Source organism: Squalius cephalus (genome assembly GCF_949319135.1).
Source record: "Squalius cephalus genome assembly, chromosome: 6".
Lineage (NCBI taxonomy): Eukaryota > Metazoa > Chordata > Actinopteri > Cypriniformes > Leuciscidae > Squalius > Squalius cephalus.
In genome coordinates this window covers 43,879,222-43,906,802 of record NC_137127.1, presented here as the reverse complement: position 1 = coordinate 43,906,802, position 27,581 = coordinate 43,879,222, and the positions used below count along the sequence as shown (strand labels likewise).

The 27,581-nt window shown below is 37.9% G+C and overlaps 1 protein-coding gene across 1 annotated transcript; it reads left to right on the top strand.

Moving 5' to 3' along the window:
• Window positions 1-847: 847 nt before the first annotated feature.
• Window positions 848-27,581, top strand: cstf3 (cleavage stimulation factor, 3' pre-RNA, subunit 3). The gene is made up of 21 exons (XM_079874396.1): window positions 848-1,052; window positions 2,125-2,226; window positions 2,376-2,471; window positions 6,748-6,780; window positions 7,528-7,625; window positions 8,337-8,403; window positions 8,484-8,518; window positions 8,622-8,748; window positions 9,217-9,294; window positions 15,903-16,065; window positions 17,585-17,694; window positions 17,856-17,972; window positions 18,692-18,766; window positions 19,180-19,323; window positions 20,253-20,355; window positions 20,807-20,876; window positions 21,791-21,986; window positions 24,495-24,642; window positions 24,825-24,919; window positions 25,016-25,076; window positions 26,913-27,581. The coding sequence occupies exons 1-21, from the start codon at window positions 1,026-1,028 to the stop codon at window positions 27,113-27,115; spliced, it is 2,148 nt and encodes a 715-aa protein (XP_079730522.1). The 5' UTR covers window positions 848-1,025; the 3' UTR covers window positions 27,116-27,581.

The following is a 27,581-nucleotide window of genomic DNA, read 5'->3' as shown; positions in this document are numbered from 1 at the left end:
ACAAATCCTCTCCCGTGGCCTCATGGGATAGTAAGGTGTCCATCATTTGCACATTTCAGAATCTCACCAGAAGTCATCCGGGTATTTTTTGCCTACTCTTTTATGAGTTTCGGAAATAATTATTTTGTCAAATACTGTTTTTCTACAACCCTGTCTCACAATCAGAGCCGTTTCTGACCATTTTGGCGGCCTTCTTCTTCCCAGCTAACAAGGAGCGACTAGTTACGCTCTTTAAAAGGGATGTAAATGTTAAGACAAAACATTCTTAAAACAATAAAAAAAAATAAAAATAAAAAATACATTTAGTACAGTACATTTGATTTACAGTAAATATAAACTTCCATAACTAACTTTCATTTTTAAGTGCTTTCACTTCAGCAGCAATAATCTGCTGAGTGTCTTTTTAAAAACAAGACCAAAAATTTAGGTTTATATTCCAATACATTTCTTGAATTACAACCATTTAAGTTTGAATAGTGCATTTTCACTTTCATTCTCAAAAAGTGGGGTTAAAGTTAAGGGGTTAAAATGACTTACTACTACAATGAAATTTGATTTAAAACATGACACATGTAATTGATCTAAAAGTTTCACTACGTTTAGTGATTATATTTCCCATGGTCATCATCACTAAATTCTATTAAAAGTAAAGATTAAATTACACTGAACATACAATCATTTTTTCTTTTGATTTTAATCTGTACATGTATTATTATTATTATTATTATTATTATTATTATTATTATTATTATATTATTATTATTATTATTATATTATTATTATTATTATTATTATTATTATTATTATTATTATTATTGTAGTGGCCTTTATTTTGAAACGAGTAGCTTCCGGTGGGCGTAGCTCAACGGCTAGTTCACTTCACGCTGCTGCCATTTTAGTGCGCGGTGAGCGGCCGTACAAAGAGTCTGCACAAATAAACAATGCTGCAATAGTCACGGTCTGCGGTTATTTGTGATATTAGAGCAGTCGACGTTCCTTTGCTCGGATCGCACTCATAATCCATCATGTCCACCGAAACTCCACCGGACCAGGTAAAGTAAAGACATATGTGGATTGTGGAGTGTTTGAAATCAAGTGCTCGTGTTTGCGGCCTAACGTTAGCTGTTGAGTTCGCCCCTAAAGCTGGATGCTGTCGATGTTTAAAGCTTTATTACACGCCTCGCACAGTATGCGTCGAGTGTTTGTGTAGTGGTTGTAGTGCTGTAATAAATCCGTGAAACATTTGAGTAGTAGAATAGACGAGTGTTGACGTAATGCTGTTGTTTAGGTGCTGGCGATTGCATGACTGAACCTCGACACACCACGATGCCATTGATTTTTACCTCTACTATTGTTTATAGCAACATTCAGATTTATAATTTTGGATTGTGAAAGCTAACGTACTATTATTCTATTTAAATGTATTTTCTTTCCAATTGACTGCAACGTCTCCTAAAGCTTTAAAGCTACACCGCCAAACTCGGACAAGCCCTTCAGGCTCGGGTTGATGCGTCTTTTCTAAACGATCGGACGATTTTCCTGAAATTGGCTACCAGAACTTCGGGAAAAACTCCATAGACTTACACTAACGGAATCCTCAAATGCACTAGAAATCAATTAGAACACCTAGCAACACTGTAGCAACCACCCTAGTAACCCCTTAGCAACACCCTACCATCCACACAGTACTTTGTCTGTCAGTCCTTAAACGTTCAACATTCTAGGCTACCTTTTAAAAACATTCAAACTTATAGCTAATTAACAGCTATTTAAACCTTATAGTTTCAAGATTTTAAAACTACTTATCTCTCAGTCAGGCTTTCTCAAGCCAACACTCCTTATCCTTTAGTATATTACGATGACTTGGTTTTTATGGTCAAAATGCAGTCTATGAAGGCAGCTTTCAACTTTTGAAACGCAACAGAATAACCGCTGTATTTCAATTACACTGCACAATTATTTTAGATTGAGAACCATTGATGTTCAGGTTATGGTTATATATCCAAAATATGTAAGGGAACTAGCATTTCCCGGGTGTCCCACCAGAATGAGCTGGCGTCGATGATGCACCGACGTTTCAGGATAATCTGGTTTCACATTTGTCGTTTCTTTTCCCCTCAACAGGCAGCAGAGTACATCCCAGAGAAGGTGAAGAAAGCAGAGAAGAAGTTGGAAGAAAATCCATATGACCTCGACGCTTGGAGCATACTGATTCGTGAAGCACAGGTTTAGTGACACAGGGTTGCATTCCTTTCTACCCGGGGGTAACATGTTTTGGGAGGGGGACGGGAGGGCAAATCTGATGCTGTTTCATGTAAACGGTCTTTGGGACGTACATTATGATTCTGTATGTAAATGAATTTTACTTCTTTTAGAATCAACCCATAGACAAAGCAAGGAAGACATATGAGCGACTTGTCGCCCAGTTTCCCAGTTCGGGCAGATTCTGGAAGCTATACATTGAAGCTGAGGTTAAACTTTATTTTAATTTAATGACATTTTCATATCTGTGCATGACAATGCTTCTCCCCATTTTGATCAACAATGTGATATTCACACAACACCAACAATGCACTATAATCGCAGGGCGTGAAGGGAAACTCCTAGCTTGTATCATTTAGAGGTTCTTAAGTCATTCTTTTCCTTATACTTTGCAGTTTTATGAGGTGATATTGTTGCATGTTTTATCTGCAACAGCATTAAAACAATTTTAATGGTATTGGAGTGCTTTAGCCTTTATTACTTGTGTCAATTTCTTGCCTCCTGTGTCATTTCTTTGAGGTTGTTGTGGTTTGTTTGTAATTAATTATTCAAGATTTGCTCCATACTAGCGTCTAATTCTCTTGTCCCTCATCATCCCATATTATACATGTCAGTTGTAGTCCAGCATGCACAGTAGTCCACACATCAACTAAGTGTAGTTTGTCTAAATCCTGAGGCGAATGTTACGGTATTTTACAAGTATACACTTGCACCACACAAAGCAGCACATGCTCACATTCTTTTAGATTTACTATTAGATTATTTTCTAAATGTGAATATGAAACGGACATGATAAGATGTTTATATGCAGGAGTGCAGTTTAGGGACAGATTGTAATGGTAAGTATCTTACAAGTAACATTTAGATGCACATTACATTCAACTAACTTAACAAGTGTAGTCACTTAAATGGTTAGGTTTTTGGTCTTATTTTTTAATATTCCTAATTTTTTTTTTTTTTTGCCCATTATATTGACAAATAATTTTCTGGGTATAAATGATTCAACATCGCTAAAAAAACTAATTATGATTTTTTTTTTTTTTTTTTTTCATATATATACTCTTACAATTTTTTGGTGGAGGGTAGTTGTGAAAATTTTTTTTTTTTCCTCTCTTTATTTGCTTAATTGATCATTACAGTTGACCCTTTGCTAAGCCCCGCCCTTATAACATCACTGACCAATCCTGCCTTTGCAATTTGGCCATTTTTAGAAAAAATTTGCTCTTTCCAAATATCTCAGGCCTCATTCCCAAATGAACATGTATAATATCAGTAAGAGCAGATTTGCTCCAAGATAATGTTAAACTTGGATGTCATTTTCAGAGTAATCAATAAAAGAGTTTGCAGTGTTATTGTGAATGTTGTAGAAAGTTACTAGTTGTTCTGTTTACTCACATTGGTAATTGCTTTCAATTTATCATTTTAAGTTTCACTTGGGGAAAAAAGGTAGCCATAAATCTGATTTGCAGTCTTCAATTTTTAATCGTTACTGCATCCAAAAGTGGAGAGAATGTCAATTTCAGCCCAAGTAATAATAATTTTCCAATCCACTTTTACCACTTTGAGCACATTTTATTGATAATCACTCCATTTACTGAATTATGTGGGATGTTTTGTAAAGCTGGACTCAGAAACACTAACCAATTAGAGTGGAGCTTATTGAAGGGTCAGTTAGGATTGGAGCTGCAATCAGCAAAAATAATTTCCTCTCTAAACACAGACCACACCATGGATAAATCAATAGGAGAGCTGTGCTTGTATTAAATATAATTTATTTTCAGATCCCCAGTTGTGATTTCTTGCTAATCAACCTTTTTTTAAACCAAAAGTGTAATGGGTCTGAAAAATCACTTATTTTGATTCAGTATATTTAATCGAAATAGTATAATGGAAAAATCAGGGACCAATCAATTGTAGGTGTTTATGCACCGGTTCTGGATTTGAGTATGATTGAGCATTTCCAATCATTATTTAATTCTTGTTCAAGCTTCTCAACCCTTAGTCAAAACTGTTTTTTTTTATTTAATTTTTTTACCCCTACCGTAATAAAATGCACTTTAACAAGTTTGGCTTGTCGTTGTAATGTGCATTCATTGTAATCTTGTGTCAGTGAGTGTGCGTGCATGCGTGTGTCCGAGGCAAGGAGACGGCAGTACCACAGTGATCATGTCCCACGGCGACTCTGCCTCAATGCCAGTATTTTTCACACTCTGTCATGCTGGGTTTTGATTTCGTTTGGAGCTGTTGGGTGGTTTGGTTAAGTATGTCAGTCTATCACCATTTGCCCTGGAGCACAGACACACTGCCAACAACCTCTCACAGCTGACCTCAGTGACATTAATCCGATTTAATGTCACAAAGAACCACAGAGCTAATCTGAAATGGCCTTAATGAGAGAGTTCTGTCACCCTCATGTCGTTCCAAACCTGTTTGAGTTTTTTTCAGAGGAACAAAGACGACCTTTTGAAAACAAAAATCTGTACAGTGAAAGTGAATGTTGCTTTGGTCACCATTAACTTTTATTGTATGCATTTAAATGTTCTTTAAAATATCTCTCGTCTGTGTGTGTTCCACAGAAGAAAGTAAATCATACAGGTTTGGTATGACAATCATGAGAATTTTAATTTAAGTAAACAATCCCTTTAATGATAACAACGCACGCATAGTCATATTATGTAATGTTAGCAGGTTGTCATATTTTGCTGCTGTTTTCAGTGGACAAAGGGCTTTGTGTGCTTAAGTGCTACCATAGAGTGCAGTACAATTGATTTCAGTAACACAACCAAATCTGACTTTACCTCTTATATTGTTATCAGTGAAAATGCATCAATCCCTGATGACATACTGGTTAATCTGTTTCTTTTTAAATGGGATTATTTAATCACTGTCCCTTGTTCAATCTAACCATTTCTTCTTACTCAAGATACATTTGAGCTCTTCTCTTAAGACATTTACTCATCATTTGCATCCCAGCAATCTCAAAACCACTGAATGACTCCAGTGATTATCTATCTTTGAATACTTGGGAGAATTTTCACATTCACCTGCTTTTTGTCCTCTGGAATACATGATGTGCAGTTGCCTCAAATTGTATTAATATTTTATCAGAATACTGAAACATTTGCAAGTGCATGACTCGGTCAGTGCGAGGTTTAGGCCGGTTATCAGTCCAGCACTAAATCATGCATCCTTTCATATGTTTTTTTTAACATCTGAAATTTAGTTTTTTATTGAACACTTGTTGCAAATCGTGCTGATTACTGTTCCCAAGGTAATGTTATCTAGCTGGGTAATAAAAGAGGATTTATGGGAATTGCCAGAATGACCAATGATCGACTTAAGAGCTTCACTTCAAATTGGTTATAAACAAATTCAACACATGTTTTGCACTGTAAAGTGTTTGAGTTTATAGCTGTTATGGTGCTATTGTACATTATTCTTTTTTTGTGGTGGCATAGTGCTATATTGTTTGACGCGTATAAAAAGATGCAGGACGTAGTTATTTTTTATATTTGTGGCGCACCAGCAGAGAAAAACCTGGTGAGCTCTGAAGTTTCATTTCTGTGTTTGACTTAGTGGTGAGAAATTGGTTTCTTGTTGTTTTTTTTTATTCTATTAATACACATTTTGGCAATGGTATTGTTGTTTATTGCTGGCTCTTATTCAAAGCAAAATATTTATTTTAAGTTTAGATTTTCCTGCAAAAATTAATAAATGGTGATCTTTAACTGCATCACACTTACACAATGTCCCTCAAAATAGCAACTTCTGCTAAACACATTTTTGTGTTTCTCAAAGGAAGTTGGTGAATAAGAGAATTAATTTTAAGTAAACCTGTGTTTTAAATGTCTGGGTGTAATGTTTCATTTTTGATGTTGTTTTTACTTTTCCACAACTACTTCATAAAAATATTAGCTTTGTAAAACCTTCAGATGCAACCCCGCAGGGATGTTAAATCTTAAATCTTTTCCAGGGTTACACTCCAAAAAGCAATACATTTACTCATACATAATGGCCTGGTTTCATAGACATGGCTTAGATTAAGTAGCTTTTATAAAAACGCCTTGGAAAAAAACAATACAGGTGTGCATCTTGAGACAAAGCAATGGCACTGGCATATTTTAAGATTCGTCAGTGCAAGTTGCTTCCAGTTAAAAGCATTTAGTCTGAGACTAGGCTTAAGTCCAGTCTGTGAAACTGGGGAAATATCCATCACACCATTTGCAGCTTTGTGGCCCATTCATACGCACATGAAATGAGTCATTCTTCAAACTAGCTGTGGTGAATCTTGTGACTGTATGCAGACTCGCATGCAGTTAATGGAGGAGGACAGTCATGAAACACACTATATTATGCAGAGTTGTGTGAATGTCACATCGTTGACCTTAAAAGGGTTGTGTGTGCATGCGTGTGGAGCAACTTAGTCTTGATACTGACAATAATTATTATTTTTTAAATAATATTGGTTTTCAAATGTGTCCACAGATCAAGGCTAAAAACTATGACAAGGTTGAAAAGGTAAGCATTTGTTATCGCATGGAAGCCACATTTTGAATTTATTGGTTGTATGAAATGATTGTGATGGACACATCCATAGGTGTAAGTCCATAAAAGCTGAGCTTTATCTAGTTCACCACTCAAAAGCTCAGGGAGAGCAAACACGAAGATGGTGAAGTGAAATAAAATAACACCCTGCTTCACTAGAGATATCCTGTTTGCTTTCCCGAATCCAGAAAACAGGCAATCAGACAATAAAACACGAGGGATAAAAATCCCAGATTTGATTCTTCATGATGGAGGATGCATTATCTGAGTTTGTTAGATCCCCTTTCAGAGAGCAATTCACTGTTAATGCAGTTTGGCAACAAAACATCAGCCATACAGGGTCAATATTGAGTCGCTTGATATCTCACGTGACCCTTTTATTTCTGAAACCGAGAAAGTACAGGATGTCGACGTGATACCTTAAATTACCATGTAAATGTGAATGTTAATCATTCAGTGTTATGTCAAAATACCATGGTATTGTAATCTGATGATCACAGATTATCTGCCAAAAATTGATGCAGAATTATAACATCAGTAAATTTGAGCGTAATCTAGAATTTGTTGACTGATATGTTTTGTATTAACCGCCATCATGATCTGTGCAATGCTACGGTCACAGTGTTGTGTGTGTGTGTGCATGAGTCAGTGCTGTACTGTAGTTTAATGTGCTGTCTTGTGCATCAGATGGGTTTGTTCACTGTTCAATCTCTTGCTCAGTTATTTCAGAGGTGCTTAATGAAGGTTCTGCACATTGACCTGTGGAAGTGCTACCTCTCATACGTCCGGGAAACCAAAGGAAAACTGCCCAGCTATAAGTATGTGAGATGATTGTGTTTCCATGGCTTTATAGCGATCGACTGCCTTTTTCAATGCCTTATATCTATAGCAATATCAATAATGGCAATATCTAGAGAGAAGGGGGGTTTATATTCCCTACACAATGGGTTCAAAGACCACAATTCAGTCTGGGGTTTAAAATCTAATTATAAAATGGAGAGTTTTGGTCCTTGATTTAAATCTAGAAAGAAATGGTTTTAGATTATAAAAATAAACTTTAATATAAATAAGTAATATTTCAGATTCTGCCTTATTTCTAGGTGACTAATCAAATTTGTGACAATGACCTTGCAAATCGTCATGTCCAGTTTTCAGCTTCAATTGAAGCACAAGATACTCTTTGAAACATCCTCAAATAGTTATGGGTAACATGATTTTCAGGTTTTATTATTATTATTATAGTGGAGGGATATACCAAATTATAAAATTGTTCATTTTTCACTTAAACTTTGTTCTGTAATACTGATGACATAATAATTTTTCCTAATATAAATTCAATTAGACGAATGCATAGTTTTCTCAGACTTCTAGACCTATTGCATATAATAACATTTAATTATAGAAAAATTATGGAAATTAAAATTTAATAGTGTCACTTTGACGTCACAACAAATTTTGAATACAGGAAATTGTGAGTTGTATATTTCATATAGTTAGAAACCGACTTTAAATGTGCTGTTCTTTGACAGGGAAAAGATGGCACAAGCTTATGACTTTGCTTTGGATAAGATTGGGATGGAGATTATGTCCTATCAGGTGAGGGTTTGACGGTCCTTATTAATCCTGGTTTGTTGTCCTATGGCATCATAAACATTAACTTAAAACTCTTCTCTTAGATTTGGGTGGATTACATCAATTTCCTCAAAGGAGTGTAAGTACACCGTTTGTATTCTCAAAACCCATTTCACGGTCATTTAAAGAAGTTCATATTTGGAGGAAAGGCGTTTGACGAGCTCTCTGTATGTGTCATCTAGAGAGGCCGTGGGGTCGTACGCTGAGAACCAGCGAATCACAGCCGTCAGACGCGTGTACCAGAGGGGTTGTGTCAACCCCATGATTAACATCGAGCAGCTCTGGAGGGACTACAGCAAATATGAAGAGGTGAGTATGTGGAGGATGATGATGTTATTCTGATTCAGGGCACTGGTTTGGTAGTGGCAGTAGTCACAGTAATGGCGGCAAAACTGTGGCGTAGTCTGCCAGTTAGTGTTATAATTGCCACAACTTTAGATGATTTTAAATCAAAACTTAAGTTTTATCTGTTTGCCATTTCTTTCAAATAAATGCAGTCATATTATCTGTTCTGTTTTTTGTTAGTTGTCATATTTTTGTGTTTTAAGCTATATGTGCAGCACATTGATCAACAGTTGTTGTTTTAAATGGTGCATATAATGTGACGCTGACATTGTAAACAGCAATAATTCAGATTTGTTATGAGAAACCTCTCTTCAACATTGAACTGGAATTTCTATTGCTTAATTGGTTGTGATCAGAGCTAGAAATGCTTTTGGTTATAATGTGTATGTACTATTTATGTTTGTCATAAATTGCTTTTGTTCCATTATAAAGGGCATAAATGTGCACTTGGCTAAAAAGATGATTGAAGACCGGAGCAGAGACTACATGAATGCCAGGAGAGTAGCCAAGGTGAGTACATCTACACCAATCCAGATTTCTTTGAAAATGGCATTTTCATTTCAAAGCGCTCTCCACCCACACTAGTGTTCAAGCATTTTCCAGAAGTCTCTTGTCCACACTGAAACTGTATGGTCTAAAACACAATTGCCCATGTTTTGACGCAAATTGACAGCAAATTTTCTGTCATCTTTGCAGAAATGTAATATAAAGATTGAACAAAGTAATGTTATCTTCAGCAAGACTGTGTGAAAGTTAATTGCACATAGTAGGGTCATACCAATATAAACGGATATCTATCGGTACAGTAAATGTGCATCAGTGTTTTTATGGAGTTACTTTTGTGTCTTTTTATTCAATCAAACACACTGTGTTTGAGAGCAAAAATAATTATATTGTAATTAAAAAATAAAAGGCGGATCCCGCCTCACATGGCACACCCACTCAACTCATTACGAATGACTGACAGGCAAAACAGCCAATCAGCGATGCCTAAGAAAGTGAAAGAGAGAGAGAGACAAGAGACCAAAAGGAGAAACACAAAAACACACCAAAAACACTATAAACGTCCCTAAGGACGTAACACCCCCACATTTGAAAATCAAACTCATAGTTTGATACAAAAATAAATAAACACTAACATATGGCCTAAGCCAAAACACTAAGGTACCCACATACCTAAATTCAAGCTCTAGAAAGAGTATCAGCAAGGATGTTCTCAGAACCCTTCTTGTGATGAATTTCCAAGTGATAATTCTGCACAAACAAAGCCCAACGCATCAATCGTTGGTTTGCATTATACATGCGAGACAAAAACACAAGGGGGATGATGATCAGTGAACACAATTGTAGGCAAATTAGAAGAACCCAAATAGACTTCAAAGAACTGTAAAGCTAGTAGTAAAGCTAGGGTTTCCTTCTCGATGGTAGAATAGTTTGCTTGATGTTTATTGAATTTCCGAGAAAAAAAAACCAAAGTGGATGGTTCACACCATCCTTACCCTCCTGAATCAGGACTGCTCCAGCACCTACTGCGCTCGCGTCGACCTCTAACTTAAATGCACAATTAAATTGTGGAGCCGCCAGGACTGGACTGGAACACAACAAAGCCTTAGCGTTCTCAAATGCCACCTGACACTCTTTCATCCATACAAAAGTCTGCTTAGGGCTGAGGAGGTTAGTAAGAGGGGTTACTACCGTAGCAAAATTCTTACAAAAACTTCGGTAGTAACCAATCATACCCAAAAATCGTCTTAACTCTCGCTGTGTAACAGGTACAGGAAACTTAGTAATAGCTGCAACTTTTTCATCTACCAGCTTTACTTGTCCATTTCCTACATGTTTTCCTAAATAGGTCACAGTGGCTTGACCGAACACGCACTTAGCGAGGTTAAGTGTTAAAGACGCATGTTCTAAACGTTCAAATACAGTGTGCAACAAAGACAAATGCTCTTTCCAGTCATTAGAAAAGATCACCAAGTCATCCAAATATGCCTTACAATTTGGTACCCCAGCGAGTACGATTTGGATCAATCGCTGGAATGTGGCAGGTGCGTTTCGTAACCCGAAGGCCATAATCTGATATTGTAGAAAACAATCCGGAGTTACAAATGCAGATATGTCGGATGCACGCGGGGTTAATGGTACCTGCCAATAGCCTTTAAGCAAGTCAAGTTTGCTAACGAATCTAGCAGAACCGATACTGTCGACACAATCCTCCATTCTAGGGAGCGGATAACAATCAGGCACGGTGACAGCATTGACTTTTCGGTAATCCGTACAAAAGCGGAAAGAACCATCAGGTTTCTTAACAAGAAGACATGGGGAGCTCCACGGACTATAACTATGACGAGCTAAATCATTCTCCAATAAATAGTCAGTTTCTGTCTTCATAGCAGATCTCTTAATCTCGTTAACTCGATAAGGGTGTTGTTTTATCGGTTTAGCATCTCGAACGTCAATATCGTGCTGTAACACCCCAGTCTCGGACGGGACATCAGAAAATAGAACGGGAAATGATGTGATGAGAGCTACCACATCATTCCTTTGCTCATCAGGTAGAGAAGATAAATGAGAAGACAAATTGGACAGAATAGTGGAATTATCCAGCTTACTACATTGTTGTGGAGTATTTCTCAATACCAGTCCATCCTCATCTTCATTCAGGTCACCTCCTACAACAGAAGAAACTTTAGACGTTATCAACACAGCTGCACTGTCAGTGACTGGTTTAACAGGTCCACATTCGTCACGATCATGATATGCTTTAAGCATGTTAATGTGGCAAACACGTGTCTTGCGCCTTCTTTCAGGAGTGCATATAACATAATCCGTATCGCTAAGTTTTCTAACTATGTTATACGGACCAGTAAATCCAGCAGACAATGCAGACCCTGGTATCGGTAATAATACCACCACTTTGTCACCAGGCTGAAAAGACCGCGCAACAGCATGTCTGTCAAATCGATCCTTCATCTCTGACTGTGCATTTTTCAAGAAGGTACGCGCAAGATCACAAGCACTATGCAGTTTCTCCCGAAATCTAGGACCCGTCTGGGTATCCTGTCAAAGGTGGAGTCTGTGGACAGCCCGCAGCGGTGTGAAGTAAAATTTCAACGAATCTCGGCTGACCTTGAACAGGTGACTTTAAATATGAAGGATGGACAAGACCGAGATCGTGTGCAGGTTATCTTGGATAAGATTGATGTAGGAGGAAGCGAGTATGAGCAAGCTCAGCTCAGGTCATTGTTGACAAAATACATCGATATCTTTGCCTTAGAGGATGAAGACCTAGGTTACACAGACAAGATCAAACATGAAATCCACTTAACTGACAATGAGCCCGTCACACAGCCCTATCGTCGAATTCCTCCTAATCAGTATAAAGAAGTGAAGAATCACATCTCACAACTGGTAAGGAAAGGAGTCATACAAGATAGTAATAGTGCCTATGCATCACCAATCGTGCTGGTATGTAAAGCAGATGGCAGTATCAGGCTATGTGTAGATTACCGTAAACTAAATCAGAAAACAAAAAAAGACGCATTTCCCTTACCTCGGATCGATGAGAGCTTTGATGCTCTGCAGGGGGCGTGTTACTTCTCAACAATTGATTTAGCAAGCGGCTATCATCAGGTGGCCATGGCGGAAGAAGACAGGCACAAGACGGCTTTCTCAACCCCTTTTGGCCTCTTTGAATTCTTGCGTATGCCGTTCGGGGTTTGCAATGGACCTGCAACGTTCCAAAGACTGATGCAGGTCTGACGATCTGAGAACGAGTAACTTGCAGATCTAACGAATTAACACTTTCTAGCAAATTCTCTGAATTTTTCAGCTTAGAAACATTTTCCACATGTACCTTAGTTTCAGAGGGTCCGTCATCCGCTAGTGCAGATCCCAACAGTGAGTCAGCCAAACCAACTTCGTCCACTGTTTTAACTGACTGAGCGCGAGTAACTGCACAAGCAGAAAACACTTCAGGGTGCAAATTAATGACATCAACAAATGGACAAACATGCGGAACATCAGTCACCTCTGGAGCTGGCAAAACTTTGCCTCCAGCCAAATCGTTTCCTAAGATGAGTGTAATTCCTTTTACAGTGAGTGAACTACGAACTCCAACGCGCATGACACCTGAAACCAGGTTACACTGCAAATGCACACTATGCAAAGGGACAGACACTACTTGAATTCCTATCCCACGAATCAAAATGTTTGAGCCACAAAATGATTCATCAGAGAACGGTAAAACATCAGACAGCATAATTGATTGCATGGCCCCTGTATCTCGGAGAATGCAGATTTCTCTGCGATCCTCTTCCTTTCCAGATAACGAAACAAATCCTGACATAACAAAAGGTTTATAATTTGCGTCAAATACCCCAGTACAACATGACAGTTCAGATGGTGGTACAGTCTTTACTAATGCAACACTTTTCAGGTTCTTAGACTGCTGCTTACGTATAAGCACCGGGCAATCAGCAATCAAATGTCCGGGTTTATGGCAATAAAAACACTCCCTTAGCTCTTTCGACTTCAGCATACTAGACTTTTCCCGAACACCCTGAGTTTGAGACGGACTACCAGTCACGCTCTTGTCAGTGCGCGTCACGAAAAATACACCCTTATGAGTGAGCATAAACTCATCTGCCAAAACAGCAGCTTGCATCAACGAACTAACCTTCTGTTCATTCAAATAGATGACCACACGTTCAGATAAACATCCCTTAAACTCCTCAAGCAGAATTAATTCTCTTAAGGAATTAAAATCATCAGTCTTAGTTGCACTGCACCATCTATCAAAGAGAAGAGCCTTCTCTCTGGAAAACTCAACAAATGTTTGAGAAGAATTCTTCTTATGCCCTCTAAATTTCTGTCTATATGCTTCTGGAACTAACTCGTAGGCACGTAAAATTGCTAGTTTTACAGCGTCATAATTCAAACTATCCTCTAAGGAAAGAGTAGAGAAAACCTCCTACGCTTTTCCCATTAAACGACATTGCAATAACAAAGCCCAACACTCTTTTGGCCAACGAAAAGACATAGCAATGCGCTCAAAAGCACTAAAGTAGGAATCTACCTCAGTCTCACGAAAATGTGGCACTAGTGTAATGTTTTTACCAACATCGAATGACTCTGTTGCTACGGATGAAGCGGACGCTGGGGCAACAGTAGGAGTAGGCACTACAATGGGAGAACGGTCAACAGTGGCAGCGGAAACAACTCGAGGGAGATCTGGTCGCGCAGCGGAACCCCCCACAATTCGCATTGCGTCAAGCTCCAGCTGTCGCATTTTTACCTGCCTCTCCGCCTCGATCTCAAGTTTACGAACTTGTAATTTCAAATCCATCTCCGCCTGCCGAGCCTGCACCTTCTCCTGTGATTCAAGTTGCAAACGGGCCAAACGGACCTTAAGTCTACTAACCGATTATATACCACAGACTTGATGTCCTTTTTAAGAGACTGCTTGTTTACTGAAAGCTCAAAATGACTGGCTATCATTACCAAATCATCCTTCCTACAACTATCTAATTCTTCTAGCGAGGAATTTTCCAGAAACCTTTCCAAAATAAACATCCTGACGCTGTACAAACGCGCATACGAATTCTCAACACACCCAGTGATACAAGAGATGGTGTCATGAACTGGTTATTTATTACTCAGGATCGTTAATTCATGTTTAGATATTAATTCACTTGGATCCCGGACGAGCCCCCATATGTTACGACCCTTCTTTAACTCTTTAACGTCTAGGTACGTTTAGAAGGGGAACATAAAACCAATTCAACAACACCTGTCACCATTGATCACTGAATGATATGAGAACGAGAGAGACACAACAAAATGAAATAAAGATTGATTTAATTAAAGATAAAGTAATTAACATTTTACATTCAAAACAACAAAAACGGAAGGAGCAAAAAGGGAAAACAGGATTGTGCCAAACAAACAAAATTTATATAATCAAAAAGGAACTAGCTAACCCATTTACCTCTAATCCTAAACTAGAAAAAATAAAGATCAAAGAAAAAGTCTTCGATGTCCGAGACGTCGTAACTAAACTACTCTAACTAATAACAAAAATACAGAGGGTGGCACAAATCCCTAACCTAGTGTATATATACAGAAATTTAGCTAAGTGTGTAAATGTATATCACGTGACGGTCTTACCCCTCTCCTCCTTTCTGCTTAACCCGGCTTTGCAAAACTGTTTAACTCTTTCATAGGTCACCAATAAGAAGTTTTTGGGGCAATCAAAAACAAGGCACAAGTTAGGCCTACATGACAATACATAAGCTACTTAACAAAACTAAATCAAGCAAACAGAAAACAAACACATCATAATACAGAACCAAACAAAAAGTCTCTCTGCTCGCTCGCAGTAGCATGTTCCTTAAGTAGGGCTTCTCCAGGTGTCAAGCATCAGAATGATGAGGATCCCGCCTCACATGGCACACCCACTCAACTCATTACGAATGACTGACAGGCAAAACAGCCAATCAGCGATGCCTAAGAAAGTGAAAGAGAGAGAGAGACAAGAGACCAAAAGGAGAAACACAAAAACACACCAAAAACACTATAAACGTCCCTAAGGACGTAACAATTGCATATAAAGTCTTCTTAAAGCTGTTTTAATAAAAAAAAAAATTAGTAGCAAACTTCTAATCAGTGCGAGTAAATCTTTTTGTCTTTGTTCAGTTTCATCACACACACAAATTTGCTGTCGGTTCTGCTGTCATTGTTTGACACTTTGCTTTGTTGTGAAAGTTGAAAAGTTCTGAATTCAAGTGAAGCTGCGCTTCATTGGGTGGTTTCTAAGCACCAGAATGAAAACTCTGTTTCTATTGGTCGCTCCCAATACCTCCTTTTTCACAGTCCACATTACAACAAAAAGCTAAAAAAAAAATTTCGCAGGACAAAAATGCAGTCTCGTTGTGTACAGAAGGCCAAAATTTAAAGAAATGGATGCGTTTTTATATGTATCCGGATTAGTGTAGACGTAGCCTTATTTTATCTGATGTCGAAAACACTTTTTAAGTCAAGAACACTTTCGACGACTTCTCGTCACTTTCCTCTCGGTTCCCACTGTATCCTGACGGTGTGATTTTAATCCCTTTCAGGAATATGAGACTGTGATGAAGGGTTTGGACCGGAACGCCCCCTCGGTGCCGCCCCAGAACTCCCCACAGGAGGCCCAGCAGGTGGAGATGTGGAAGAAATACATCCAATGGGAGAAGAGCAACCCACTGCGCACCGAAGACCAGACTCTCATCACCAAGAGAGGTAGATTCATAACTAATGAGCAGCAGGTTCTGGTAATCGACCAACTGCTGTTTCAGTCCTGTAGTCCAGTCACAGTTATTTGTCTAAAGTTTTTCACAGTATATATTGTTTCAAAGCAGCTTTACAGAAAATCATGATGTTATGTTTTATAATATCCTAATATCTTCATGCCTTTAGCAGATTAGAGCCGGACTATAATATAGTTTACATTTTGAGATGATACAAGCAATCAAGCAGTTGAGATTTGCTATAGTATACAGTATATCGCCCAATGTGAGTATATACACACTTAATATATCAAACTTTATATAAAGAGCTGGTTGATAATAGTTTACATTTACAACAAAATAAATATCAGGCAGTTGAGATTTGCTATATATTATATATCGCTTTATGTGAGTGTACTATGTATGCGGATAAAGTGGCATACAATATACAGTAGTGGCCAAAAGTGATGTCTGGCCTTTATTCTTCACCCTTTTTTAAATATTGTTAATTTAAAGATTTTATAAGCGTATTGCATAGTTGTGCTTTATGGTAGCTTGTTTCCGCCACTGAATAATAAATAAATAATAATAATTGCGACCTTTTTATCTCACAATTGCGAGTTTACGCGAGTTTAAAGTCAGAATTGCGAGATATAAAGTCAGAATTGCGTGAAATAAAGTCGCAATTGCGTGTTATAAAGTCAGAATTGCGAGATATAAAGTCAGAATTGCGAGATATAAAGTCAGAATTGAGAGATATAAAGTCAGAATTGAGAGATATAAAGTCAGAATTCTGACTTTTTTTCTTGCAATTGCAACTTTATATCACGCAATTCTGACTTTATAACACATAATTGTGAGTTTATATCTCGCAATTCTGACATCTTTTCTCAGAATTGTGAGATATAAACGCGCAATTGTGAGATATAAAGTCCAATTCTAAGGGGAAAAAAATAGACTTTTTTTTTTTTACCTCAGAATAGTTTATATCTCACAATTCTGACTTTATAACACGCAATTGCGACTTTATATCATGCAATTCTGACTTTATATATCACAATTGCGACTTTATTTCTCAGAATTGCGACTTTATTTCTCGCAATTCTGACTTCATATCTCGCAATTCTGAGAAAAAAAGTCACAATTCTGACTTGATACATCGCAATTGTGAGAAAAAAAGTCAGAATTGTGAGATAAAAAGTCGCTATTATTTATTTATTATTCAGTGGCGGAAACAAGCTTCCATAGTGCTTGGAGTCAATTGGTTTATTTGTGATAACGCAATGAAACATGCCAAATTGTGCAGACATGAGTTTTGGCCAGGCTGTCATACAAAAAAATTGTTCAATTATTCATATTTAAAAGTACTGATAAATAGATATAAATGAAGTACTGAAGTACATTGTGAAATTCATTCTAAAATATTGAGCATAGTTTAGTCACAGGCTGAATGCTGGAGGACGATGTCTAATGTTATATGTTGTTAAATCAAGCCATTTTCTGTATCTAACTATATTGTTTGTCACTTGCAGTGATGTTCGCCTTTGAGCAGTGCCTTCTGGTTCTCGGGCATCACCCTGACATCTGGTACGAGGCGGCCCAGTACCTGGAACAGTCCAGCAAACTGCTGGCAGAAAAAGGGGTTGGTTTGCACATCAGTTTAAATAAAACAGTTTTAGTGCCGGTGCTTGTGTGCTTACATTTGAAATGTTTTTTTCTTTGGTTGTATTTAGGTGTCATATTAACATGCAATTGATGCACATTCCATGATCTCTCTCTTTCATTCATGATCGCCTCATTCAGGACATGAACAATGCCAAGCTGTTCAGTGATGAGGCGGCGAACATCTACGAGCGCGCCATAGGAACTCTGCTCAAGAAGAACATGTTGCTGTATTTCTCTTTTGCAGACTATGAAGAGGTAATCTATACGAAGTGTACCTGATAAGAGGTATCAGGATGACCTGAGCTATTGGGAACCTTTAAAAAAAGGGCCATAATCTTCACTTTTGATGCATTTGAAGGCCTTCAATGAGGTCTGTTTTTGTTAGTCAAGTCCTCTTGCACCAAAAAGAGTCAGAATTTTAGATTTATGTCAATTTTCCACCCATTTTCTGTTGTCTCACCTCACGGTTGAACAGGCTGTTTTGCTACTCTACCTTTAAGTCTTCTATACGTGAATGACCTCTCTTTTGATTGCATTTATCTGCATAGGTTATTGGGTCATTCAGGATGGGCAAGTTTTTTAGTACTGATTATGCCATATGTTATACCGGTCCTATTATTTTTTGTTTTTTACATGTTCAACATTCTTTAGTGTGTTTAGTTGTGTTTGAACATGAAAAAGGTCTGCAAAGAACAAAGTAACTCCAAAGGAAGTTTGGAGTCTACTCGATTGTAGAGTTTTTGTACACGTCACAATATTCCTCATTTAAATAATTCCTGCCCAAGACATGCGCAAAAAAAGGGGCGAGGCCTGGTTGAGTTAGTTAGAAGTGTGTTGGGAAGGGGCGCGACATTTACAAATCATGCTCGAAGTGGTTGATCGGGCCTTTATTTCAATTCATTTCAAATTGTCAGAAAAATCCTGACAATTCAATATTTGACCATTCACAGTATTGCTCTGTGCTTGATTCGCAGAGTCGCATGAAGCATGAGAAGGTTCATAGTATATACAACCGTCTCCTGGGGATTGAAGATATCGACCCTACTTTGGTAAGTCCAGCCCTCTTTGGGGACAAATGCTAGGGTTTCCACTGTCATGGAAAAATGGCAATAATAAAGTTATGCTGTATAATAAAACCTCTCTGATTTCAATTTCTGCCACTGAATAAAAAGGTATTTGCGAGTTTATATCACGCAATTCTGAAAAAGTCAGAATTGTGAGATATATTGAGAGATAAAAAGTCACAATTATCTTTTAAATTGTTTTATTACGTGGCAGAAACAAGCTTCCATAGATTTCTGAGTGATTCAAGATTTTTTTTGTAATGAATGTTTAAATTCCTCTCCACTGATCATATCTGGGAAATGTATTAATATTCACAAATATGTGGGATGCCTGTAATATAACATTGTGTAGTCAAGCATGAATGAGACTGACCCTTTGACGTTTTTGAATCGTTCAGGTCTATATACAGTACATGAAATTCGCCAGAAGAGCTGAAGGCATTAAGTCCGGTCGCTCCATCTTTAAGAAGGCCAGAGAGGATCTTCGCACTCGGCATCATGTGTACGTCACTGCTGCTCTGATGGAATACTACTGCAGCAAGGTAACACCAACACCACTCGTCTATTAGATAGACACCGGTTCTCAATTTTCAGCATTTCAACCATTGCTGCTTCATGTTTTTGTGGAAACTGTGATGCATATTTTGGGTGGGACTTTTTCAGGATTCTTTGAATAGAAAGATCAAAAGAACCGCATTTGAAATGGAAAGCCTTTGTAAATTGCATGATTAAATGTCTTTACTGTGACTTTTGATTAATGCATCCTTGCTGAAAAAAAGTATCAATTTCTTTGACAAAAAAATTGTATATATGAAATGCATATATTTTGTGGTCAGTGGCCAATAACCTTAAAGGTATTCATGATGTACTTTTTTCCCCCCACTGCTGTTCGATATCATGACTAAAAAAATGTCAGGCAGTGTAAATATGAAATACATATGTTTTGGGGTCAATGACAACATTGAATACCATTAACAGTGTAAATTTTTAATAAAAAAAAAAAAAGAAAGAAAGAAAATCAATTTTTTTTGTTGTTTACCAAAGGTTTGATTTCATGACTGAAAATGTCAGGTGGTATGACCAAGTTAAACAATTTTTTTTTATATTTTATGGTTTTTGTTAATTGACAACAAGAGAGCATCCTGGATTTGTTACACCCCACTGAAATATTAGTAATATTTTAAACACAAAACTAATTCAGTGTCTATTATTTTAAAGAAAAAAAATTAACCAGACAATGCCATTTGTATTCTTTATTATTTTTACCTTATTCAATCAAAGGCTAATTGATGATTAAAAATGAACCTTTTTTCATAATGAGACCTTCACATTTGTTACACCACCTGTGTTTTTATTTTACGTATTGCCCCTCAAACATCATAATGACTTAATTCAGAAATTGCCTTTTAAATCAAATAAATATCCAGACACACAAAACCGACTATCTGAATGACTGTTCCCTCGACGACAGGACAAATCTGTGGCCTTTAAGATATTTGAGCTTGGACTGAAGAAATACGGTGACATTCCTGAGTACATTTTGGCGTACATTGATTACCTCTCTCACCTGAACGGTAAGAATACAATTCGATTCTCATCATCCACACGTTTGGTGAATTCACAATATCCTTTTAATCTGATGCCAAACAATCAGTGCAATTTCTGTTAGGTGAAACACTGTAGGGAAAACCATTTCAGCCAAAGTATTGTGAGATTGCGTATCATTGATATGTCCTCGAGATGGCTGTTTATTTACACACACACCCACACACACCCACACCCACACACACAGGATGATATCTGGCTCAGGAGTGCTTATCAGACCAAACAATCCATCCGTCTGCTTTATGAAGTAGATAGCTAGGAGACAGTGTTTGCCTTGCAGTAAACATCGGTCGTGTTTATCTTGTTGCTAGGCCATTACCAAAAAAGGAAGAGAAAAAAAAGGGTAAAAAGCCTGGCCAGGAATGAGTTTTCAAAAATGACAATGAATTATTGAGCTGTTTGCTCTTCCCTCCATCATAGAGGACAACAACACCAGAGTCCTGTTTGAGAGAGTCCTGACGTCCGGCAGTCTTTCCCCTGAGAAATCTGGGTTAGTGGGATTTTATTGATCTTTTATTTTATGCAAATAAACCAGCTATTTCTTTGAATTTGCTCTTAAATATTCATAACTATCTGCTGGGCTTTTCACACTTTAAAATGGTTAAAGTCTGTGTTATTTTAACCCTGGATTAACAATCATTTATTAAAGGGTTAGTTCACCCATAAATGAAAAGTCTGTCATTAATTACTCATCCTCATGACGTTCCAAACCCAGAAGTCTTTCGTTCATCTTCGAAACATAAATTAAGATGTTTTTGATCAAATTTGAGAGCTTTCTGTCCCTCCATTGACAGCTACCCAACTGACACTTTGACGCCTCAAAAAGTTCATAAAGAGATTGTAAAAATAATACATATTAATTGAGCGGTTTAGTCTAAATATTTTTTGAAGAGACTCGATCACTTTATATGATGAACAAATTGAATCTAGGCTTGGGAACGAAAGTCTTACAGGTTTGGAACAACATGAGGGTGAGTAATTAATGACAGAATATTCATTTTTGGGTGAACTATCCCTTTAGCATTTAATGTTTGCACTAATTTGCATGCAACCAAATCATCTTTTAGTAAACTGACTGATGGCAAAATCGGATTGAAAAGCCTCACTTAATCGATCCGATATGAGCTTGATTCAAATGAAATTACGATCAGATTGGAAGGGGTTGTGTTGATATGAAATAATTAGATTAAATAGGAATAATCTTTGTTGGACTTAAAAATATGATGTGGATGTTTATGTCTTACAAAAGTTTTTTTTTTTTTTGTCTTATGACTGAATACATATACTAAATATTTGCTAAACAATCTCTTCTGATGTATATATGTTAACTTTCTTTTTCGAAATGTCATCAAGGCAAAAGTGGCAATTAATTCTTGCACATTTACATGTGGTTTTGTGTAACAGGGAAATCTGGGCGCGCTTCTTGGCCTTTGAGAGCAACATCGGGGATTTAGCCAGTATCCTGAAGGTGGAGCGAAGGCGTTTCATGGCCTTTAAAGATGAATATGAGGGAAAGGAGACGGCTCTACTGGTGGACAGATACAAGTTCATGGATTTGTACCCCTGCTCCCCCTGTGAGCTCAAAGCCCTTGGTTACAAGGTACGATGGGAAGCGTAGTCATTTTAATTCACTGTCATTGTAAAGGCCCCGATTTACTTTATTTTCGTTCTTCGTTTAAGAGTTTGAAATACCTTTTTCAGCAGTATTTAACATCCCGCCCACTATGTAAATCCCGCTATGTAAATATGTGCTGCATGCTTTCCTCTTAAAGGGGTGGTTCAGGATTTTGGACATCGGACCTCATTTTCAAGTGAGCCTGGTTGTTATTCATCAGTGGAGACAGTTTTCAAAAAAATTCATCCAGTCCTTACTTTTGGATAGTTCGCCTATGCTAGGCTAGCGCGAGTCAACGGTGCACGTTAGCCTGCCATTAAAACAGTTTTACCCACTCCACAGTACACCAAAAGCAAATAAATTATAACGCCAGACTATCGATGTAAATGTCTGTTGAGAGAATAATGTTAGAAATCAAACTACCCTTTCATCACATTGCATTAGTTATAATTTGTTCCCTGTATTTATAAGCAGTCTACAGCAGCGGCGGAGTTATATTTGGTTACCTAGGAAACCGAGAGAGCCGGTCCACATAACAATCACGCAAGTGTATTCTCTCAACAGACATTTACATCGATAGTCTGGCGTTATAATTTATTTGCTTTTGGTGTACTGTGGAGTGGGTAAAACTGTTTTTAATGGCAGGCTAACGTGCACCGTTGACTCGCGCTATCCTAGTATAGGCGAACTATCCAAAAGTAAGGACTGGATGAATTTTTTTGAAAACTGTCTCCACTGATGAATAACAACCAGGCTCACTTGAAAATGAGGTCCGATGTCGAAAATCCTGAACCACCCCTTTAATAACCATAAACGCAGGACAGAATAACAGTGGTGAGAAAACAGCAGTTGAGGAAGCATCTGATCAGCGATGTAAATGTTCGCACCAGCTCTAGAGTCAAGTCACGCCATGTTTATTTATATAGCACGTTATACAATAGATTGCAGCTTTACAGTATTTAACATGAAAAAACGATGTCAGTGTCGCTTTCTGTTAGAAATTACAACTTCAGTTTCTACTTCAAAGCAGTTCTCCAGTGTGTTCATGTTTTCACTCACATCTGACCTCGACGGACTGAACAGAAGATTTCCATGTCAAAGAAGGCGGAGTCACAGAGCAACACCAGCCTATTACATAATCACCACGGACCGATGATAGTTCGAAGGTGGTTACTGGCCTGATACTCCTTTTCCACCAAGGCAGTGCTAGTGCCGGTTCAGAGCCAGTGCCTGTTTGCGAACCAGTTCTTTGTGTTTCGACAGCCAAAGAACCGGTTCTCGGCCAGGAAATTTGGTTCCAAAGCGGCACCAACTCTTTGCTGGACTACAACCGTTCTTTTACCACGTCATGCTTACGTCGGGGGGCGGGGTTACTGTCGAACTTCTCGAACGTAACCTCCGTCTATAGTAATCCAGACGAGCAGCACAAATGTGTTTTAAACGTCTTCTTCTGACCCCAATATGGGATCGCAAAGCCAGGAGAAACATTTGAAGAAAGGCGATGTAGTCCGCCATTGTAATTGTTATGCTTGAAGTTGGCGAAAGCTAAGACGTATGGCAACGTACACAGTGACGTAACGACGTCGTTCGCTGGGCTCTCTAGTGTTGTAAAGTTTTCTTTCTTCAAAGCAGAGACCAGGAGACAGTTGGGATCGCGTTCAACGGAAGTTATTCTTTATTGAGAACTCCGCTGTACGTGGCTGCAGTACTTCCAACATGATCTAAAGTATATAAATTTACATGGTGTCTTATAGGCATTTTAGGAGGAGGGACTTTTGAAGGTGGAGACAAATTCAAACAAAGCATGTAAATGAGTATACAGGTTAAGGTAACACCAGACTGTGAGGGTCTGGCCAATCCTAATTTAATCAGCATAAGGCTCCAAGAGCCATTTGGGTCCGAAAGCCATTTGCAGAACAAAAGGTGAGATTCTCAGTGAATCATTCGTGTGCTAATCCAATCAGCCTGACTGTATCACCCATACCTTCACATGATAACAGAGACAAAAGCACAGCTGTACATTGAGCTTACTGGTCAGGAAATGCATAAGGACAAGTCTCAGGAATTGACTCATTTAGAGCAACAGGACTGGCCAGAATCTCTTGATATACTCATCATAACCGCTGCTAAACTTTCTCAGTCTATATTGGAAACTAAATTAAACATTTAATAAAATATGTAATCCAACACTAGTCAGTGGAAAAACAAACAGGTTCTGAGAAGGTTCGCAAGTTGAACCAGCACCAGTTCCGAACCAGTTCTTTTTGGGTGGAAAAGGGGTATGAGTGACCTTTTCCTGAAAGTTTGCCTTGGCAAACTGTTTCGTACTACAAAAACAAACTCCAAGCGAACTTCGTTTTGGCCTGAATTTGTTCAAATTGACGTCACACCAGTTTGTTCTTTGATTTTGCTTGAAGTATATTGGGGCCTTAAAAACATCACTAACTTGCTGTACAACAACCATCTGAACATTCTCCATCATCTGATTTGCAGGACGTGTCTCGTGCCAAATACGCACTGATCCAGGAGGCGGTGGTCACTCCTTCCACTCCTGCGCAAAAAGACGAGGCCGACCGCAAACCCGAGTACCCCAAACCAGACACCAGCCAGATGGTTCCTTTCCAGCCGCGTCATTTGGCACGTGAGTACAACTCCATCAACACCTCACGACGTGCACCGAACATTAAAACCCCAAGCTGGATACTTTGAGTCTCCCCGGTCTAAATCATGTCAATAAAGCATTCCCAGTTGTACAGTTGCATACGGTTGTACTCTGAGGTCTTGTTGTGCATTGCTGAGTTTGGTGACATGTTCTCCTGACAGCCCCTGGACTACATCCTGTTCCTGGAGGAGTGTTTCCTGTCCCGCCCACTGCCGTCATCCTCATGAAGATGCTGCCTCCTCCCAGCTGCTTTACAGTCAGTTCAACACCTCGTCTTCTCTTTAGGCCAAACTGTAGCATCATTTTACAGGACAGTGTCGTCATGTGTGTGTGCGTGTGTTTTTGTTTTCAGGGTCCCTTTGTACAGATAGATGAGCTGATGGATTCTCTCAGAAGATGTGTATTGCCAGAGAGTAAGTGTCTCAGAATATCATTACTGTCATCCTCTGCTCTCTAAAGTCACACCCTCACACCGGTTCAATGGTGATTCATAATGCGTAAACATTACAGTAATGCACTGCTGGTTTTTGGTAACACTTTATTTTACAGTGTCCTTGTTGTACAAGTTACATGTACATACTACATGCAGTAAAAACAGTACAAACAGTAAATTATTCATAATTACAAGCAATTAACTCTAAATCAAACCTGAACCCTATAGTAAGAGTCATGTTGTTAATTAATAATACTCAGTATTTAATTGACACAATGACACTAAAATAAATGATGAATGAACATACATTACATTATACATCTGCTGTCCTAAACAGTACAATAAATATTACTATGAGGTATAAACATTTTACATTTGGAATTATATATACTACTATAAATCTTACCAACCCCAGCCTTCTTAAACGGTAGTGTATAGGCCCTACTTTATATATTTTTATGTTTAAATACTTTTTTTAATATGCTGTATTTTTGCATTATGATAATGGGAATGGAGGGCTTGATTGCCATGAAAATGATTTTTTTTTTAAATGTAAATGTAAAATATAGCTGCGAGCAGCGATTAAGGGCCCCAGCCATATATATATATATATATATATGTGTATGTGTATATAGGGCCCCAGCCATATGTGTGTGTGTGTGTGTGTGTGTGTGTGTGTGTGTGTGTGTGTAAAATTTAAGGGACAAGACAGAGAATTTTACTTGCCTGACCTGATTAGAACAATGAAAAAAAAAAAATAACTAGGAAATCACTAAAACGAGAGAATTATTCTAATTTTATGATACACTCAAAATATTCCACAACAAATCCTTTAAATTTAATATTCAGAACGGAACAATAATAAAAAAATAACTATAAATAACTCTTATATAGTTATATATAATAGTATTAAATATATATTATATATAATAATATTAAAAATAACTATAAATAACTATTATATAACTATAAACAAGCCAAAACTAAATAAAATAAAAATGAAAACAAAAGTGTTTGGCTCACGTAACCCTCTCATTAAATTAAGTTAAATGTACTAATTGTGGACTTTTTGTACTTTAAGTAAAAATTATGGTAAAGCTAATATAATAAATATATTTTTTGTAATTAAAATCAACATAAAGGCCAGTACATTTTAAAAACTACTATGATAGATATTTCATTGTACAAGTAGTATAATTTTTTTGGAATTAAACATTTCATGAAATATGACACATTGTTGAGAGGTTTTATGTTATTCATCCAGACACATTGTTTATATACTGTATTTTTGCAGTATGGGAATGAGAATGGAGTGGCTTAATTGTCATGAATATAATAATTATAATTCTCAGTATTTTTGATAGATTCTCATTCATTTATTAAAGTGAAAATTACAGTAGTTATTATAAAATCATTTTTGTAATTAAAATCGACATAAAAGCTACCATGCTAGATATGTAACTGCATAATTAATATAATTGTTTGGCATTAAAATAATGAGGTGGGGGCGCTGAATTGTCACACATGCCTCAAATAATATAATGATGCAAAACATGTTTTTGGGTGAAATATGCCACGTACATGTTCTTGTAGTTTTATGAGATACCGTTGTCAACTATAATGATTATGCACTAATTCCACTCTCTCTCTCTCTCTCTCTCTCTCTCTCTCTCTCTCTCTCTCTCTCTCTCTCTCTCTCTCTCTCTCTCTCTCTCTCTCTCTCTCTCTCTCTCTCTCTCTCTCTCTCTCTCTCTCTCTCTCTCTCTCTCTCTCTCTCTCTCTCTCTCTCTCTCTCTCTCTCTCTCTCTCTCTCTAGCTGTAGATGCTGCTGTAGAGTTGATCACTGGGAAACAGTTGGACATGACCAGCGAAGGAAACGGGCCTGTGGAAAACCACGCTGTTGCAAACAAGTCCTTGAAAAGGCCTAACGCGGATTCAGATGAAGAGGACGACAAAGGATCCATCGCACCTCCCATCCACGACATCTATCGAGCGCGACAGCAGAAGAGGATCCGATGAGCTGACCCACACACACACACACGCGCACCTGAACATCACAAAGGACAACTGAACCCGAACCCACCCGTGTGTCTCGGCTCACTGAACCACTGACTCTGGTTTAATGTGCACCTGCACTCCGACAGCCAGTGGACGAGAGCCAAACCTGCGTTTCACACTCATCGCTGGAGATCACAAGTCCATCTCTTACCCGTCATCGCTGATCTCGTTTCGGTTCAGTGCTTTCAACGTTTCTTTTTTAACAGTTTTATTTTTTAAAACTGGGTGGTTTATACTGTATAAAGTTTTTATTCTGATTTGCCTCATAGTTCTGAACTTGCCATGTGTAGTTGATGGTGATGGAAGAGTTGAAACCCTTTTTGTAGTGAACTGATGATCACACACAACTTGCTTCCAATAAAACAAAATGATAAAAAAAATTGTATGTGGTGTGTGTTACTTCACTGTCTGGCAGTTTTAGCAGTGT